The 15,575-nt window shown below is 40.4% G+C and overlaps 2 protein-coding genes across 3 annotated transcripts in view; both read left to right on the forward strand.

Annotated features, from left to right (window-relative positions):
* The window catches only part of NAE1 (NEDD8 activating enzyme E1 subunit 1), a 54,201-nt gene extending 40,984 nt beyond the window's left edge, over nucleotides 1-13,217 (forward strand). For both annotated transcript variants that reach the window (XM_045533582.1, XM_045533581.1), the window contains 10 exons: nucleotides 25-116; nucleotides 2,596-2,655; nucleotides 2,746-2,879; nucleotides 4,740-4,815; nucleotides 5,100-5,139; nucleotides 7,128-7,214; nucleotides 7,719-7,811; nucleotides 10,169-10,283; nucleotides 10,368-10,417; nucleotides 12,981-13,217. In XM_045533582.1, the coding sequence (XP_045389538.1) occupies nucleotides 25-116; nucleotides 2,596-2,655; nucleotides 2,746-2,879; nucleotides 4,740-4,815; nucleotides 5,100-5,139; nucleotides 7,128-7,214; nucleotides 7,719-7,811; nucleotides 10,169-10,283; nucleotides 10,368-10,417; nucleotides 12,981-13,090 (857 nt within the window). In that variant the 3' untranslated portion in view covers nucleotides 13,091-13,217. The remainder of the gene's footprint in view (nucleotides 1-24; nucleotides 117-2,595; nucleotides 2,656-2,745; nucleotides 2,880-4,739; nucleotides 4,816-5,099; nucleotides 5,140-7,127; nucleotides 7,215-7,718; nucleotides 7,812-10,168; nucleotides 10,284-10,367; nucleotides 10,418-12,980) is intronic.
* A 1,379-nt stretch (nucleotides 13,218-14,596) lies between these two features.
* TERB1 (telomere repeat binding bouquet formation protein 1) overlaps nucleotides 14,597-15,575 on the forward strand; it is a 38,324-nt gene continuing 37,345 nt past the window's right edge. Inside the window, exons 1-2 of the mRNA XM_045533585.1 lie at nucleotides 14,597-14,613; nucleotides 15,127-15,182. The gene's annotated coding sequence lies outside the window, so the exon portion shown is untranslated. The remainder of the gene's footprint in view (nucleotides 14,614-15,126; nucleotides 15,183-15,575) is intronic.

Raw genomic sequence — 15,575 nt, forward strand, 5'->3', positions numbered from 1 at the left:
GCTAACCATTTCCTATTTTAATAGGAATTTTAAAGAATGAAAATGGGGCTCTGGAAGATGAAGAGAATTTTGAAGAAGCTATTAAAAATGTGAACACAGCACTAAATACAACTCAGGTATTAAAAGAGTTGCTGAAGGATTTCTATAAGCAAGTTGTTTTCTGAAATCCTCAAATGTGAAATAGTTGATTATAATGATTTATTTATTTATTTATTTTTTGAGACAGAGTCTTGCTCTGTCACCCAGGCTAGAGTGCAGTGGTGTCATCGTAGCTTACTGCAACCTCAAACTCCTGGGCTCAAGCAATCCTCCTACCTCAGCCTCCTAAGTAGCTGGGACTATAGTCAAGCACCACCACAACTGCCTGTTTTTTTCTATTTTTAGTAGAGATGGGGTCTTGCTCTTGCTCAGGCTGGTTTCAAACTCTTGGCTTCAAGTGATCCTCCTGCCTTGGCCTCCCAGAGTTCTAGGATTACAGGCATGAACAACCATGTCCAGCCTATTTGAGTTAATATTTCCTAAATGTATAGTTAGAAATAAATATCCCTGATATATAATAGCTTGAATCTTGTTTTAAGATTCTGTGTTGTCCTTGTTAAAATGTATGTCAGTGCTTCAGCATATGATAGTGATTCACTAATTTATAGAAATTATTTAAAGTACGTGATTTGTGAATAGTAACAGCTTGGGAGTAGAAATTATATATGAAGGTGATATTTTGCAGGTCCGAAATAGTATTGCCTGAAAAGTTAAATTCTGTTACCCTGCATTTGCTTCTGACAGTAATTATTTGGATATAATGGAAGGTGTTCTTAGTGACATTATATACTTTAACAGTTGTTTGGAGGATAACTCAGATGCTTTTTGTTGTTAAAAGTCTGACCAGTGGGTTTTGGGAGAGCTTTGGAATAACATACCCCTGATAGTTTAAGTTAGAATTTTCTTATAATTTAAAACAGCAAAAATGCTGCCTTTCAAGTTAGGAAAACACTTAAACTATCATTACCAGCTTTTTGGAGACAATGAGGCAGTGTTGTTGAGTGATTAAAAGTATGTGCTTTGTGAATCAATTTTCTGGGGTGATGAAAATTTTCTATATTTCTGTATTTACATGATTGTTAAAAATACAAACGTATAGTTATCAAAATGCATTGAATTGTACACTTAAGGTCTGTGCATTTCACTGAACATAAAATTTATCCCAATTAAAACCAAGGTTCTAGTGGTTGGGGGACAGTAAACTAAACATATAAATGCACCAGTTGCTATGAACAAAATTAGACCAGAGCAAAGAGGTGGGGCATCATGGGGAAGAGGGGGTCAGGGATTGGGAGGCAGTTTTAGATAGGGGGCTGAGGAGACTCTCTAAGAGATCTGCTTAAGCAGAAGCCTGAGTGAAGTGACATGCAGGTATCTGGTGGAAGAGCTTTTGAGGCTGAGGAAGCACATGTGCAAAGGCCCTGACATGGGATGAAGCTTGACCTTTGTTCAAGGCTCAGTAAGAAAGCCAGTGTGATTGGAGTGAAGAGAAAATTGGGGAAAGTGGTGGGAGGGATTGGAATTTGGAGAGGCAGAAAGGGCCAGACCATAACAGGGCCTTGCATGTAGGCCATTGAAGCATTTTGAGCAGGGGAGTGGAGTGATCCACTTTGTATTCTAAAAGATCGTTCTGACACTTGTGAGGAGAATAGAATGTAGGGGACTGGGAGTGGAAGCAGAGAGACTAGGAGGTTACCACTGAGAAATTTCTTTTTTCCACACAACAGTGAAATCAAAGCCCAGAATTAGTGGAGTTTTTATTAATGTGGATGATCTTGCTAGCAATAAAATTACTTAATTTAACTACTTCGTTTTTGTCAGAGTAGTTGTGTCAACAGTCACTAAAAGGTGCAAGGGTTTCAAATTTTGGACAAAGTAAAAGACCATGAAGGACTACAAATCTGTCTTGGTATTAAGGTTTATAAACTATATAAAATGATTTACTTGGGCTCCTTCTTTACTTCATTTATGATCTAAGAGAATAGGTTTTTAATGCTAACAACAGTGGGCAGGAGAGGACTTTCCTCCATTCTTTCCTTCCCCATCAAATCTTCATATGGTACTGATGCTAAATCAAACTTTAAACAAATCAGAAGTTTATGTTTGACTACAATTTGAAAATTCAAAGAACTTATTTGAAGAGAGAGCATTGAAAATAAAGATGCAGATCGGGCGTGGTGGCTCACGCCTGCAATCCTAGCACTCTGGGAGGCTGAGGCGGCTAGATCATTTGAGCTCAGAAGTTTGAGACCAGCCTGAGCAAGAGCAATACCCTGTCTCTACTAAAAATAGAAAGAAATTAGCTGGCCAACTAAAAATATATAGAAAAAATTAGCTGGGCATGGTGGCGCATGCCTGTAGTCCCAACTACTTGGGAGGCTGAGGCAGAAGGATTGCTTGAGCCCAGGAGTTTGAGGTTGCTGTGAGCTAGGCTGACGCCACGGCACTCTAGCTTGGGCAACAGAGTGAGACTCTGTCTCAAAAAACCAAAGAAAAGGAAAGAGAGATGTGCAAATTCTTAATACCGTATAACTAAATGTTTTATGTTCCTTATAGATCCCAAGCAGTATTGAAGATATATTTAATGATGATTGCTGCATAAATATCACCAAACAGGTAACAACAACAAAAGTAAAAATAGTGCTGCCTAAACCTTTGGGTCAAAATAAAATGCCAAATAATTTTAATTTTTTCTTTCTCTTTTAGACTCCATCATTTTGGATTTTAGCTCGTGCCTTAAAGGAATTTGTGGCCAAAGAGGGTCAAGGAAATTTACCTGTTCGAGGTACAATTCCTGATATGATTGCAGATTCTAGCAAATATATAAAGCTTCAAAATGTGTAAGTCACTGTTTTTAAACTGTATAACAGACAAAATCTGATTATATTAAGAGATAAGCATGTTATCACCCTATCAGAAATCAAATGAAAGTTTATTATAACCTTATTGCTTTAAAAATAAGCTAAAGAACTTAGGGAACAGGTGTTTGTTTTTTTAGGTTCTAAGCAAAATTGAGTGGAAAGTCCAGAGAGTTACCACATATCCCCAGAAGGCAGATTTTTTTCTTTCATATTTCATGATATGAAACCTAACATTTGATCGCTTACTCTGTGCTATGAACTATTCTATATATTAACCAATTTAATATGTATATAAGCTTCGCAACAGCCCTACGAGAGAGTTACTGTTATTGTCCCCATTTTATAGGTGAGGAAACTGAGGCTTAGAAAAGGTAACTTATTCAGGGTCAGATAGCTGGTAAATGGCAGAACCAAGATTTAAACCCTATGAAACCCAGCTCCAGAGCTCATACTCTTAGCCGTGGCCCTTTACTGCCTTTTATTTGTAACTTAAAACCATGAAGGCTTCAGGGTTTTTTGTTTGTTTGTTTGTTTGGTTTTTTTTTTTTGGTTAGTTGTGTGATCATAGTGCACTGCAACCTCGAACACCTGGGCTCAGGCAATTTTCCCTCCTCAGCCTCCTGAATAGCTGGGACTAGAGGCCCATGCTACCATGCCTGGCTAATTTTTTTTTTTTACATATATAATTTGTAGAGACGGGAGTGTCGCTGTGTTGCCAGGCTGGTCCCAAACTCCTGGCCTCAAGTGATCCTCTTGCCCTTGATCCTCTTGCCTCGGCCTCCCAAAGTGCTAGGATTACAGGCATGAGCCACTCTGCCCAGCCAGGCTTTAGTTTTGATGAATTTTTTTATCATTAACATTTCATAATTTACAGAGTCTATGACTATAGGTAGATATCTGCTATCCAGGTATCACTAACCTGAACCCAGGCGACTGTTGTAGTGATGGGTCTCAATGGATAAATACCTTTGTGTAGTTGGGGCATGGTGCTGATGGATCCAGGGCTGTTGGCTTGGTTTCCTCAGGGGCCAAATAATGTCACAGAGATCTCTGTTCCCCAGGCAGATTGTACTCTTCATCGCCATCACCATCCAATGAATCTTGGTTTATTGTCCCAGCCTAAGTTCAACTACATAACACTTGGAAAAGGAGAGCTGGCTGTGGTGGCTTGCACCCATAATCCCAACTACTCAGGAGGTTGAGATGGGAGGATTGCTTGAGCCCAGGAGTTTGAGACCAGCTTGAGCCTCCACGTCTTTAAAAAAAAAACAACAAAAAATCTTGGGAAAGGTCAATTGAGGATAGAAGTATGATCTTACTTGGGAGGTAGTCAGCTTAAAACACTGATCATTTGTAGAGGGTGAAATGTAAATAGATCTAAAGAAAAGTTTTATGTGAATTTGGAGATGGACAGTTTTAATTTAACTTTCCTTGGACTTGACTTCAAGGAGATGAGCTGTGTTCTTCAGTAGGCTTCTCTAACAGAGGATCTGAGAAAATATGTTACTGAAGAACAAAATTTATCTCCTTGAATTTCCTCCCTTTTCATGAGAAAATACAGGTCTGACAACGTGTGAAATGTGCAAATGGCAAGGAAATGCTACCAGCAGCACCTGTGGGTGGCTGGGACTCTTTCCAGTGTTGGTGAGAGACTCGGAGCCCACTAAAACCCAGGCTCCCTCTAACAGCACCCAACTTAAAACCTGCTCTCCTAGAGGGATGCATGTAGTCAGACCTGTATTTTTTCATGAAAAGGAAGGAAATTTTTTTTTTCATGGTGATGATTTAAATGTTGCTAATTTTAAAGTTTGTTAATAATAGCTTTTTGTTCCTTTCCAGTTACCGAGAGAAAGCAAAGAAAGATGCTGCTGCTGTGGGTAATCATGTTGCCAAATTGTTGCAGTCCATCGGCCAGGTAAGCTGCTGGGCACACTGTACCTTTGATGGCACGTCTCCAACTAGGCCTGAGCACATAACTCCATCCAGAAAGTGTTTAGAGGTAGAGGGTATGGCAGTGATTCTGTGCTGCTCTAGCAGGAGCCCTCACTTGCCTGCCTAATGGGAAGGCAAGGTGTTTTTAAAGCACTCTCTGAGCTCTTGGAGAAAGCCTCCCCATCTGACAGTGATTGGCTTTGTGCTGCACCCTTTGTTAATCTTCTCTTTTAAACTGGAGCAAAACCTGCATTTATCTCTTTACAGGCACCAGAGTCCATTTCAGAGAAAGAACTAAAATTACTCTGTAAGTCCCCTTGAATTAATTTCCTTACTTTGCTTGATAAAAATGTGCCACAGGGAATGTTCCCAGGAATTTTAAATAGTTGAAATTTTAAATTTTCTATTGTCTGAATGATATAGAGATACATAATTATTGGGTAAGGTTTTTTTCTCTCATAGTATCATAAATGGAGAGAGTATTTTAAGACTAGGTTGGAGGTAGAGCATACTTACCTATGGCAATGCTAAAAGGGCATTGTCATTAATACAGAATTCTTTTCAGCTTTTTTTTTTTTTTTTTTTTTTTTTTTTTTTGAGACAGAGTCTCACTTTGTTGCCCGGGCTAGAGTGAGTGCCGTGGCATCAGCCTAGCTCACAGCAACCTCAGACTCCTGGGCTTAAGCGATCCTACTGCCTCAGCCTCCCGAGTAGCTGGGACTACAGGCATGAGCCACCATGCCCGGCTAATTTTTTTGTATATATATTTTTAGTTGGCCAGATAATTTCTTTCTATTTTTAGTAGAGACGGGGTCTCACTCTTGCTCAGGCTGGTCTCGAACTTCTGACCTCGAGCGATCCACCCGCCTCGGCCTCCCAGAGCTAGGATTACAGGCGTGAGCCACCGCGCCCGGCCTCAGCTTTTAAATTTTAAGTAATTTGGGAAATTTTTTCATCTCAAGACTTTGGGTGTGAAGTTTTAAGTCATATATACATTTACAATATTGGTTTAAATATTCATTTTGATCTGTGTTAAATGGCTGTAAGAATTTTGCTGTCTAGTTTCAGAGTGGTTAGGCTCCTTGAGGTCTTCTTAGTAACTCCTCAGTAAGCCAAAAGCATTTTTTTATTTAAGAGTCAGTTTCAGAATAATAAAAAACCTATTTTACATGCCATCTGAAGATGTTTTTCCCTGTAGCTACTCTACTGTCCCTAGTTCCTGTAGAATTTTATGTTTTGCATGATCCCCCTCCTTAAAATACATTTATCCAAGCTTTCCATTTCATGACTTTTCCACAATGCTGGTTTAGGCTCAGTTATAGTGTTTTGTTCTGCTCTGCATTAGTGTTTGTTCTGTTAGATTATATGATACCAAGGCCGGGCACAGTGGCTCATGCCAGTAATCCTAGCACTCTGGGAGGCCAAGGCGGGAAGATTGTTTGAACTCAGGAGTTCGAGACCAGCCTGAGCAAGAGTGAGGCCCCGTCTCTACTAAAAAAAAAAAAAAAATAGAAATTAGCTGGACAACTAAAAATATATAGAAAAAATTAGCTGGGCATGGTGTCACATGCCTGTCTGTAGTCCCAGCTACTCGGGAGGCTGAGGCAGAAGGATTGCTGAAGCCCAGGAGTTTGAGGTTGCTGTGAGCTAGGCTGATACCATGGCACTCTAATCCCGGCAACAGTGTGAGACTCTATCTCAAAACAAACAAACAAACAAACAAAAAAAGATTATATAATTCCAAATTAGAAGTTGGATATTGGTTATTTGAGGGATTATTATTTTGTTCTGTCTGCTTTGGGATATGTTTGAAAATTTCCATAATACAAAGTTTTTTTTTTAAAAAAATTGTTAAATGTATACCAAGAGCACAATATATCACATTCTCTCTTTTAGGACTACTTATCCATAATAATGATGAATACTACTATTTATTGAGCCATATCAAACGTTGTGCTAGGTATACAGTTTATACAGTTGTCACATTTGATCCACAGAATGACTCTAAAAGGTAAACAGTGTTATCCCCATTTTACACTTGAAAACTGATTGTCACAGAGGTGCCATCACCTTCTTACTCAGTGCTGAACTGGTTGTAGTGTCATGGATACGAATTTAAGGTGACTTGTGCTCTAGTGCCTTCTCTGCTAACCATTAGAGCCAAATAGAAGACATTTCTTCACATTCCCATGTCTTTGAAGGGTATACATGAAATTTCCTATTCTAAAGTGACCTGTGATTCTGAACATTCACCTGTCACAACCATTAATTCCATAACGTCTTTCCTGTGTTCAGGCAGCAATTCTGCATTTCTTCGAGTGGTAAGATGTCGATCCTTATCTGAAGAATATGGTTTGGATACAGTTAACAAGGATGAAATTAGTAAGTATACTAGCCATCTGATGCTAGGTTAATTTTAATTAATTGAAAAGATATGAAAATATTTTGTGTATAGTAGTGTTGAGTATATAGTGATGATATAAAAGATAATGTAAATATTTGTACTCTAATTTTATTGTATGAATATATCTAAGTAATTATAATTTATGTATGTATTATGTAAAACTTAATATGTACTTAAAATCATATTTAGGTCACTGCGTCTGTTATATGATGTGTATAAGTGTTAAAGTCAGCATCTTACTACTTTAGTAGAGATTGTGTGACTCCAGCTAATAGTCCATAACACCACTGGATTATATTTTAATGTATCTCTTATTTTGTTGTTATTTACTATTTTCTATTTTCTTGTGGCAAATATATTTACATTTTGTGGTAAAATTGTCTTACATCCTGAAACTTGAGTATATAGTAAATTCATACCTTTGTTGTTTGTATGTTGTGGTGATTTACCCAAATTATACTGAATTTTTTTTTTCCTTTCAGTTTCTAGTATGGACAATCCAGATAATGAAATAGTGTTGTACTTAATGTTACGGGCTGTTGATAGATTTCATAAACAACATGGTAGATATCCAGGTAAGAATAGCAATTGAATTACCAAATATAATAAAATCTTGAATAAACATTTAAATTGAATGTTATGGTGTTCTCAGGGTATCTGTGCTTGAATTTCACATTGTAACAAATTACATGTAGTTCTTCCCAGAGAGGAGCTACTATTTGTTTTTTAAGTAACTATCTGCAAGTAGTATTTTGTTCTAAACTATTACAGGGGAATGTTGGTTGAATGCTTATAGAAGGATTCAAGCTTTTTTTGTCTGTCAGTTTCCAGAGTTTCCTACTAAAACTCACACTGTGTATAATTTAGTGGAATAGGAAAGCCACAAGAAGTATGCCAGTGACTTCTGAACTCAGAACTCTGATTATGTAGAGATTTCTTTGTTTAGTATCTATTTTTTATCATCTGTACATGTGGTCATTGGAGAATTGGCATAATCTCAAAAATATATGATTGCTCAGAATATCTTTATTCTTGGTTATAGTTTTAATTTTGCAGGATTATTGCATAGCAACACATTCTAGGAGTGTCATAAAACCTGTTATGCCAACTGATGTAGTATGTCCCCGGAGTTTATAGTCTTAATGAACAAGCTTACCAGAAGAAAAAAAAGGAATAAACACCAAATGTGTATTGCTTAATTTGTATTATTAGTATTTGATTAGAAGGTATTTTGATTGTGTGTTATATAACAAACCACCTCAAAACTTAGTGGTTTAAAAAAATAAATTATCTCTTGTGATTTTGTGGATTGACTGGGCTCAGTTAGGCAACTGTCATTGGGGAGTGGGGGTTTCATGTAGTTGCATAATGCCTGGGGCTGGAGTCATTCTGAAGGCTTGGCTTAGACATCCAAAAAGACTTTTCACTCACGTGACTGGCACTTTAGGATAGTGGGAAAAGCTGGAGGCTGATCAGGTGTCTCTCTTCACATGGATAGCTTGGACTTCCTTTTAACATGCCAGTATTAGGGTAGACTTCTTTCATGGTGGCTGGCTTCTCCAGAGTTACCATTCCAAAAGACCCAGGTGGAAGGTACAAGGTTTTTTATGTCCTAGCTTTGGAAATCACACAGCATCCCTTACGTTGTGTTCTATTGGTTTTATAGGGCCAGCTTAGATTAAGAATGGGAGGGGATTACACAAGGGCATGAAGGGGGTGTTTATTGGGGAGTAATTGTGGGAGACTTTAAACCTGAGTTCCAATCCAAGCTATATCACTTACTATCTCTGTAATCTTGAGTATGTCACTGTTTTCCTCCAAGTCTCAGTTATCTCATTTATGGAGTGGCCCTAATAGTATCTAATCTTTGATTGTAAGGGTTAAATATATAATGTTTGAAAACCACTTACCATACTGCCTAGCACCTTGTAAGTGCTTGGTAAAGGGCAGGCAGTGCTAGTATAAGGAAGAGTAGTGATAGTAGTTTTTAAACCAGAGGGGTTAAAAAACATTGATTTTTTTTTTTTTTTGTAATACCTAAATATTGTGTTAATTTTATTTTTCGTTCCAGTAGTAATAATAGCTTACCTTTGGAGACATTACAGTTTAATCATTAAGAACTGCCTGGGCTTATATTCTAGTTTTGCTATTTATGAGTTAAGTAATTTTGGCTTACCTTAGTTTCCTGGTCTGTGAAATGGGGATAATTGTTCCCACATCATACGGATATTGTGAGGATTAAATTAATATATATAAAGAAGCTGGGTGCAGTGGCTCACAACTGTAGTCCCAGCTACTGGAGAGGCTTAGGTAGGAGGATTGCTTGAGACCAGGAGTTCGAGACCAGTCTGGGGGACATAGTGACCCTGTCTCTTAAATATATATATATCTGTAATACTTAGAACATTGTCTAGCATCTATTAATGCTCAATAAATGTTAACTATTATTATAGCTTTATGTCCTCAGTGTCATTTAGTCTCTTAGAAATGGACAATAAAGACCATAATTTTTTTGTTTTTTAGAGATGCGGTCGCACTCTGTCACCCAGGCTGGAGTGCAGAGGTGCATTCGTAGCTCACTTTAACCTCAAACTCCTAAGACTGTAAGCTTTATAAAGTATAAATAGGACATTCCTTTTCATTCAGCTCTTTTATCAAATAATTACTGAGCGCTATGTGCCAGATACTCTTCTAGACACTGGGTATGAAGCAGTGGACAAAGACTTATCAAACTTGAATTTTTACTAGGTTTTAGTTGGTCTCTTTGTTTATAGGTTTGTGATATTTTCAAATACTTGTCTCATACTTTGAATTATTTTTGTCTTCAGTTTCATACCTATTTTGACTAGAACACCTGAAACTGGATTAAATAAAGGAAGTAGCTATAATTTTGAATAAATTTATTTTAATGAAAATTAATTTATATTTTTAGGGGTGTCTAACTATCAAGTTGAAGAAGATATAGGAAAGTTGAAGTCTTGTCTTACTGGCTTCCTTCAAGAATATGGCTTATCTGTAATGGTGAAAGATGATTATGTCCACGAATTGTAAGTATTTTTTAGGGCATATGAGAGAGAAACCCTGCCTGTCCTAAGGCCAACATAAATGCATGTCTCCATCCTTTCTTGTAGTTGCCGATACGGAGCTGCTGAGCCACACACCATTGCTGCATTTGTGGGGGGTGAGTTCCATACCTGAGAAGACCGTCAGCTGTTGTTACATAGTACAGTTACTATTTTAATATGAAGCTTTGTTGTCGTGGCTATTTTAGCTGTTTTAATTAGGTCAGTGAAGCAGGGTGTTATATTGAGTTTAAGATTATTCAGTAGCCCCCATACTGGTCTCCCTGCCTTCCATCTCTCCCACTGCCATCCATCTTAAACTCCTGAAGAGTCATTAATCCTTCTAAAGCCTAACTCTGACTGTGTCCCTTAGCCCCACCGGTACATATATACACCCTACAATGGGCCTCAGAACACAAGTCCAAGGACCTTAGCTTGACATTGAAGACCTTGTGTTCTGATTCCACTCAGCCTTTCTAGCCTTGGTTTTATCAAGTTACTTGGTTTTCCCCAAGAAATGTCCTTTGATTTCCTGTTCCTAGATCTTTGCTCCTCTGGATCCATTTGCCTTAAAAACCTGTTTACTACGTGTCGAAAACCTACCTGTTCTTTGAGGCGTAATTCAAAAATGCCATTTTTCATAAAAACTTCCTTTACCTCCCTCCCTTGCTCTGCTTCCTCCTTGTCTCAGTCAGGGGTGCTATAACAGAATATCATATACTTATAAACAACAGAAATTTATTTTTCACAGTTCTAGAGGCTAGAAGTCTGAGATCAGGGTGCTAGTATGGTCAGGGTCTCAGTAGAGTTTACTTCCTGGTTCAAAGAAAGCTCTCTTCTTACTGTGTCCTCTTGTGGTGGAATAAATGACAAGAGAACTCTCTGGGGCCTCTTTTATAAGGTCACTAATCCCATTCATGAGGGCTGTACCCTTATGATCTAAAATATCTACCAAAAGCTGCACCTCCTAATACTATCACATTGACCAGGGTTAGGATTTCAACATAGGAATTTTGGGAGGACACAAACATTGAGTCCATAATACCTCTCCAAAAATATTACTCTCCTGCCTTTGATCTCTGATATACTGAGCTATTTGCTTGTGACATTTTCCTTCGAAATCATTAATGTTTTGAAGGCAGATCCAGGTCTGATTAATATTCAGAGTGTTCAAGATATAAATGAATGATACAGACCTAAGAAAACTGTCTTCTAAGCAAATGCAAATTAAAGCTTGGTTCTGGAAAATTTATTTTAAACTAAAACCAAGTCTCTTTTGCCAAAATAGCAAAATAAACTGCCAATTCACAGAAAAGGGCAAGTTATTTAATATTATGTATTCATATTCAGTCCAGAGTCTAAGAAGAGACACAGCCAGAGAGGTTAGATGACTGCATGCCTTGCCTATGAGAAAAAAAGTATAAATTGAAGGGTTTTTTACTTCATTTTGCACAATGCCATTATATCCCCTCACTTCAAGGCACCTCTGCAGCTCCCAATGAGGCCATCCTTGACTCCTCCCCTATTTAGAGCTGAGCCCCTCATCTTTTGAACTCATATCCCCCTTTTTCTTCTTAGCACTTTTGGTCAATTGACATACTATACATTCTATTTATTTATCTCTCTTGCTGCTAAAAACTAGCATGAGGTGAACAGATTTCTGTTTTCCTCTACTATATCCTTAGTGCTTAGAACCATATCTGGTGCATTGTTGAGTCTCAATTTTGTTAATGAGTATTTGGGAAAGAAGAAGCTTCAGGTTATAAAAGATGCAGACTTTTTTTTCTTGGTAATTTTTTACTTTTGAGTAGGTGTAGCAGTCTAGCAGTATTTAATATAGATCCTTCTAAGTTACAAATATATTTATATATTTCTCTTTTATTATAAAAGTAAAACACACAAGGTAAAATTCAAATGCAGCAAAAGGGTGTCCTTTGAGAATCTTTTATGCCAGTGTGTATCCTTTAAAAAGTTTGATCAGCCATACTACTACTTAGATTTCCTTTAATAACATAGTCATAGAGAATTGTAGCCTTTGATTTTGATTGACTCAGTAAGGCAGCCATCACCAACCTTTTTTGCACCAGGTACTGGTTTCACGGAAGATAGTTTTTCCACGGATGGAGGGCAAGGGGAATGGTTTTAGGATGATTCAAGTGCATTACATTTATTGTGCAGTCAAACCTCTCTGCTAATGATAATCTGTATTTGCAGCCGCTCCCCAGTGCTAGCATCACTGCCTCAGCTCCACCTTAGATCATCAGGCATTAGATTCTTATAAGGAGCACACAACCTAGATCCCTCACATGTGCAGTTTACAGTAGGGTTCCACCTCCTATGAGAATCTAATGCCACCGCTATCTGACAGGAGGCAGAACTTATGTGGTGATGTGAGCGCTGTAAATACCGATGAAGCTTCACTGGCTGGCTTGCCGGCTGCTCACCTCTTGCTGTGCAGTCGGGTTCCTAATGGGCCACTGACCAGTATTGGTTCGGGGGGGGGGGGGGTTGGGGACTGGGGGTTTGGGGACTGCAGCAGTAAGGTAACTGTGTCTGTTGTGGATCACTTGCAAACACATTTGCTTTGGGAAAGAAAAGATTTCTTTTATTGAATTAAGTATTTTTATATAGCTCTTGAAATGTACTGTTCAAAGTTTTGCTTTTCTCTTTTTTTCTTTGCAGGAGCTGCTGCTCAAGAGGTTATCAAAATAATCACCAAACAATTTGTAATTTTTAATAATACTTACATTTATAGTGGCATGTCACAAACTTCTGCAACTTTCCAGTTGTAGGGTCAGCACCCTGTGTAGCTTATTGATTGAAAATGTACTTGCCTTCAGTTTGTGCTTTAGTCTGTAAAATTCTGCTAAAGGAGAGCTGCTAAATTGTTTCCTTAATAAACATTTTTCTCATTTGTAATAATGTAGTCTTGTTCTTCAGTGGGGAGGGGAAAGGAAGCAGTTGTTTTCCCAGAGAATAAAACCAGTCCATTTCTCACTGAGATCATTAATACTGGCTTGCTATTTCAAAGTTACTGAATCATAGATACCTCTTACGTTTCACTAGAAATAGCTTAAAAATTTTTTTTCTTACAATTTTAATGAATTTAAGTCATGTGCAGATTTTAGCTGTGGACATTTTTAGGACCATTATTACTTGTTAAAACGAATAGAATCTAAAAAGACAAGTATTTTCGGATGTGTAGTTTTACCAGAAAACAAGACCATCCCCTTGGATGTGGTGTTACCTTAGGTTTTGCTGCCTGCATCTACTTCTTCAAATTTTATGGGGTCATTCCATCCAGTTTACATACTCTATGATTTCATTTTAAAGAATAATCACATTGGACTAATGGCATTCACCAGCATATCAGAGGCCCAAAAAACTAAGATGGAAGTAGACACAAACTGAGTGAAAATCCAGAGGTGGGGACAGTGCCGAGTGGATTTATTTATGGGCGAGGAAAATGCTGCATGACTCTCAGTACCTTAAGGCCCCTAAACTGGCTACAGCTGTCTCTGAGGCCGCTGTCCCCTAATGAGAGCCTGTTAGATTGGCCAAGAGGGTGCTTCACAGCGATTTTTCTTGGACCCTGATGAGCCAAGCCATTCCCTGGTTGTTCTTCGGTTTCTGAACTGTCCTTTCCCACAGCAGGCACTGCCCTTCATCTCCCAACATTCCTGTGGGGTGGATTTTTATTATGGAGGAGGCAAGGGACAGGACCATGTAGACAAGGCTAGCCCTCGGCCCCACTTGACACCCAGGAGCCCTGGTCCTTTGGTTTAGGCAGGCGGAAGTGCACCTCCCTGAACTGAGGCCGCCTGGCCCGGAAGCCTGCCTGTGTCTGTGGGGCCCAACACAAGGCAAGAAGGCCTCGCGCAGGGGACAGGATGTAATGCGTTGGCAAGGCTGGGAGAGGGGTGAGGGGCGGCAGCCGTCTCCCTGCCACGCTGTACGGCCGCGCGTGCCTCGAGGCCACCGTCCCAGGGCTGGAGCCTCGTCAACCCCCATAGCAAACTCCTCGCTCTGGGGCGAACGCCCTCGGAGGAAAGGAAGTCTCAAAAACCGGGGGCGGTAAGATTAGATTTCCCCTTCGAATTGTGACTTCCTTCCGCCTCAAGACCCTTGGAAACGTCGAGAACCCGAGGCCCCAGCTAAGACTCCACGAGGGGGCGGGCGTTCCGACCGGAAGTCCCGCACCAGCCCCGCGGAAGTGAGCCAGATCCGCTGGGCGGGAAACCCTGTCAGGCATCGCGCTAGGTGAGCGGCAAGGAAGAAAGGGCGGGCCCCTGGCTTGGCGCGCCCCGGCTTGAGGGTAAAGGCCGCGGCCTCTGCTCCCGCGGGTTCGGGCCCTGCCTTAGCTTCACCGGGAACTCCTACCGTTGCCCCCTGTGGAAGGCGGGTCGCGGCTGGCCTGCCCAGGTCCGCCCTCGCAGTGGCTAGGATGCGTCACCGCTCCCCTGGCCCTTTCTTAACTTGCCCACGCGAGGGGATGGGTTGAGCTGGGGGAACGGAGGCTTCCTGAGCAGATACCCGACCCTGCCTGCCGTCCTCACAGCCCTTGGTAGGGAGAGAGAATTGTCATATGCCATTTAGTCGGCCGGCTAGAGCCTGGCTGTTTTCGACCCCTATTGCCCTTGCGAATTCCCCGGGTGTCTCCCCAGGTGATTTTGATGTGTGGAAGGGGAGGAAAGCACAGGTGAGGTAATTTCTCAGAACGGGCGGGGGTCCCGACGTCACCCGCGCGGGGAGGGCCTGCTGAGTGGGCTGAGGGCTGGGCAGCCGAGTCCCGGGCCTCCGCACAGACCCGCGCCCTGGCCCCCCGCAGGTAGTGAGAGCCTGGCCGAGAAGAGTCTGGAGGGACCACCTGAGCTTGCTCTGCAGGTGAGCCACGCCGTGCTGTCACTGGGCAGAAACTGAGGCAGTGGGGCGGAGTTGGCCTTCCCTCCTGGGAAAGATTACGTGTCTGCTGCCTTGCAGGACAGGGCGATGGCATTTATGCTCCAACCTACGGACTCCGGGGCTGTTAATGCTGTAGAGCGAACTGACTCCTGGTACCCTCGTTGTGTTTTCTGGGACCCGAATGACTGTTATTTCTCAATCCATTTAAACTATTGTAACAAAATTTGCCCTTTCTCCCTTGCCTTTCCTGGTTTAAAGGAGTCTATAATTACAAGCTGGGTATATACTCTCAACAATTCAGTGGTGACAAGAACTAGTGGTGGGATTTTCAGTCCTGCCAGCCTTACACAGAAGCGGTTTATCGTTCTGAAACTT

The sequence above is a fragment of the Lemur catta genome, chromosome 20, assembly GCF_020740605.2.
Source record: "Lemur catta isolate mLemCat1 chromosome 20, mLemCat1.pri, whole genome shotgun sequence".
Taxonomy (NCBI): Eukaryota; Metazoa; Chordata; class Mammalia; order Primates; family Lemuridae; genus Lemur; species Lemur catta.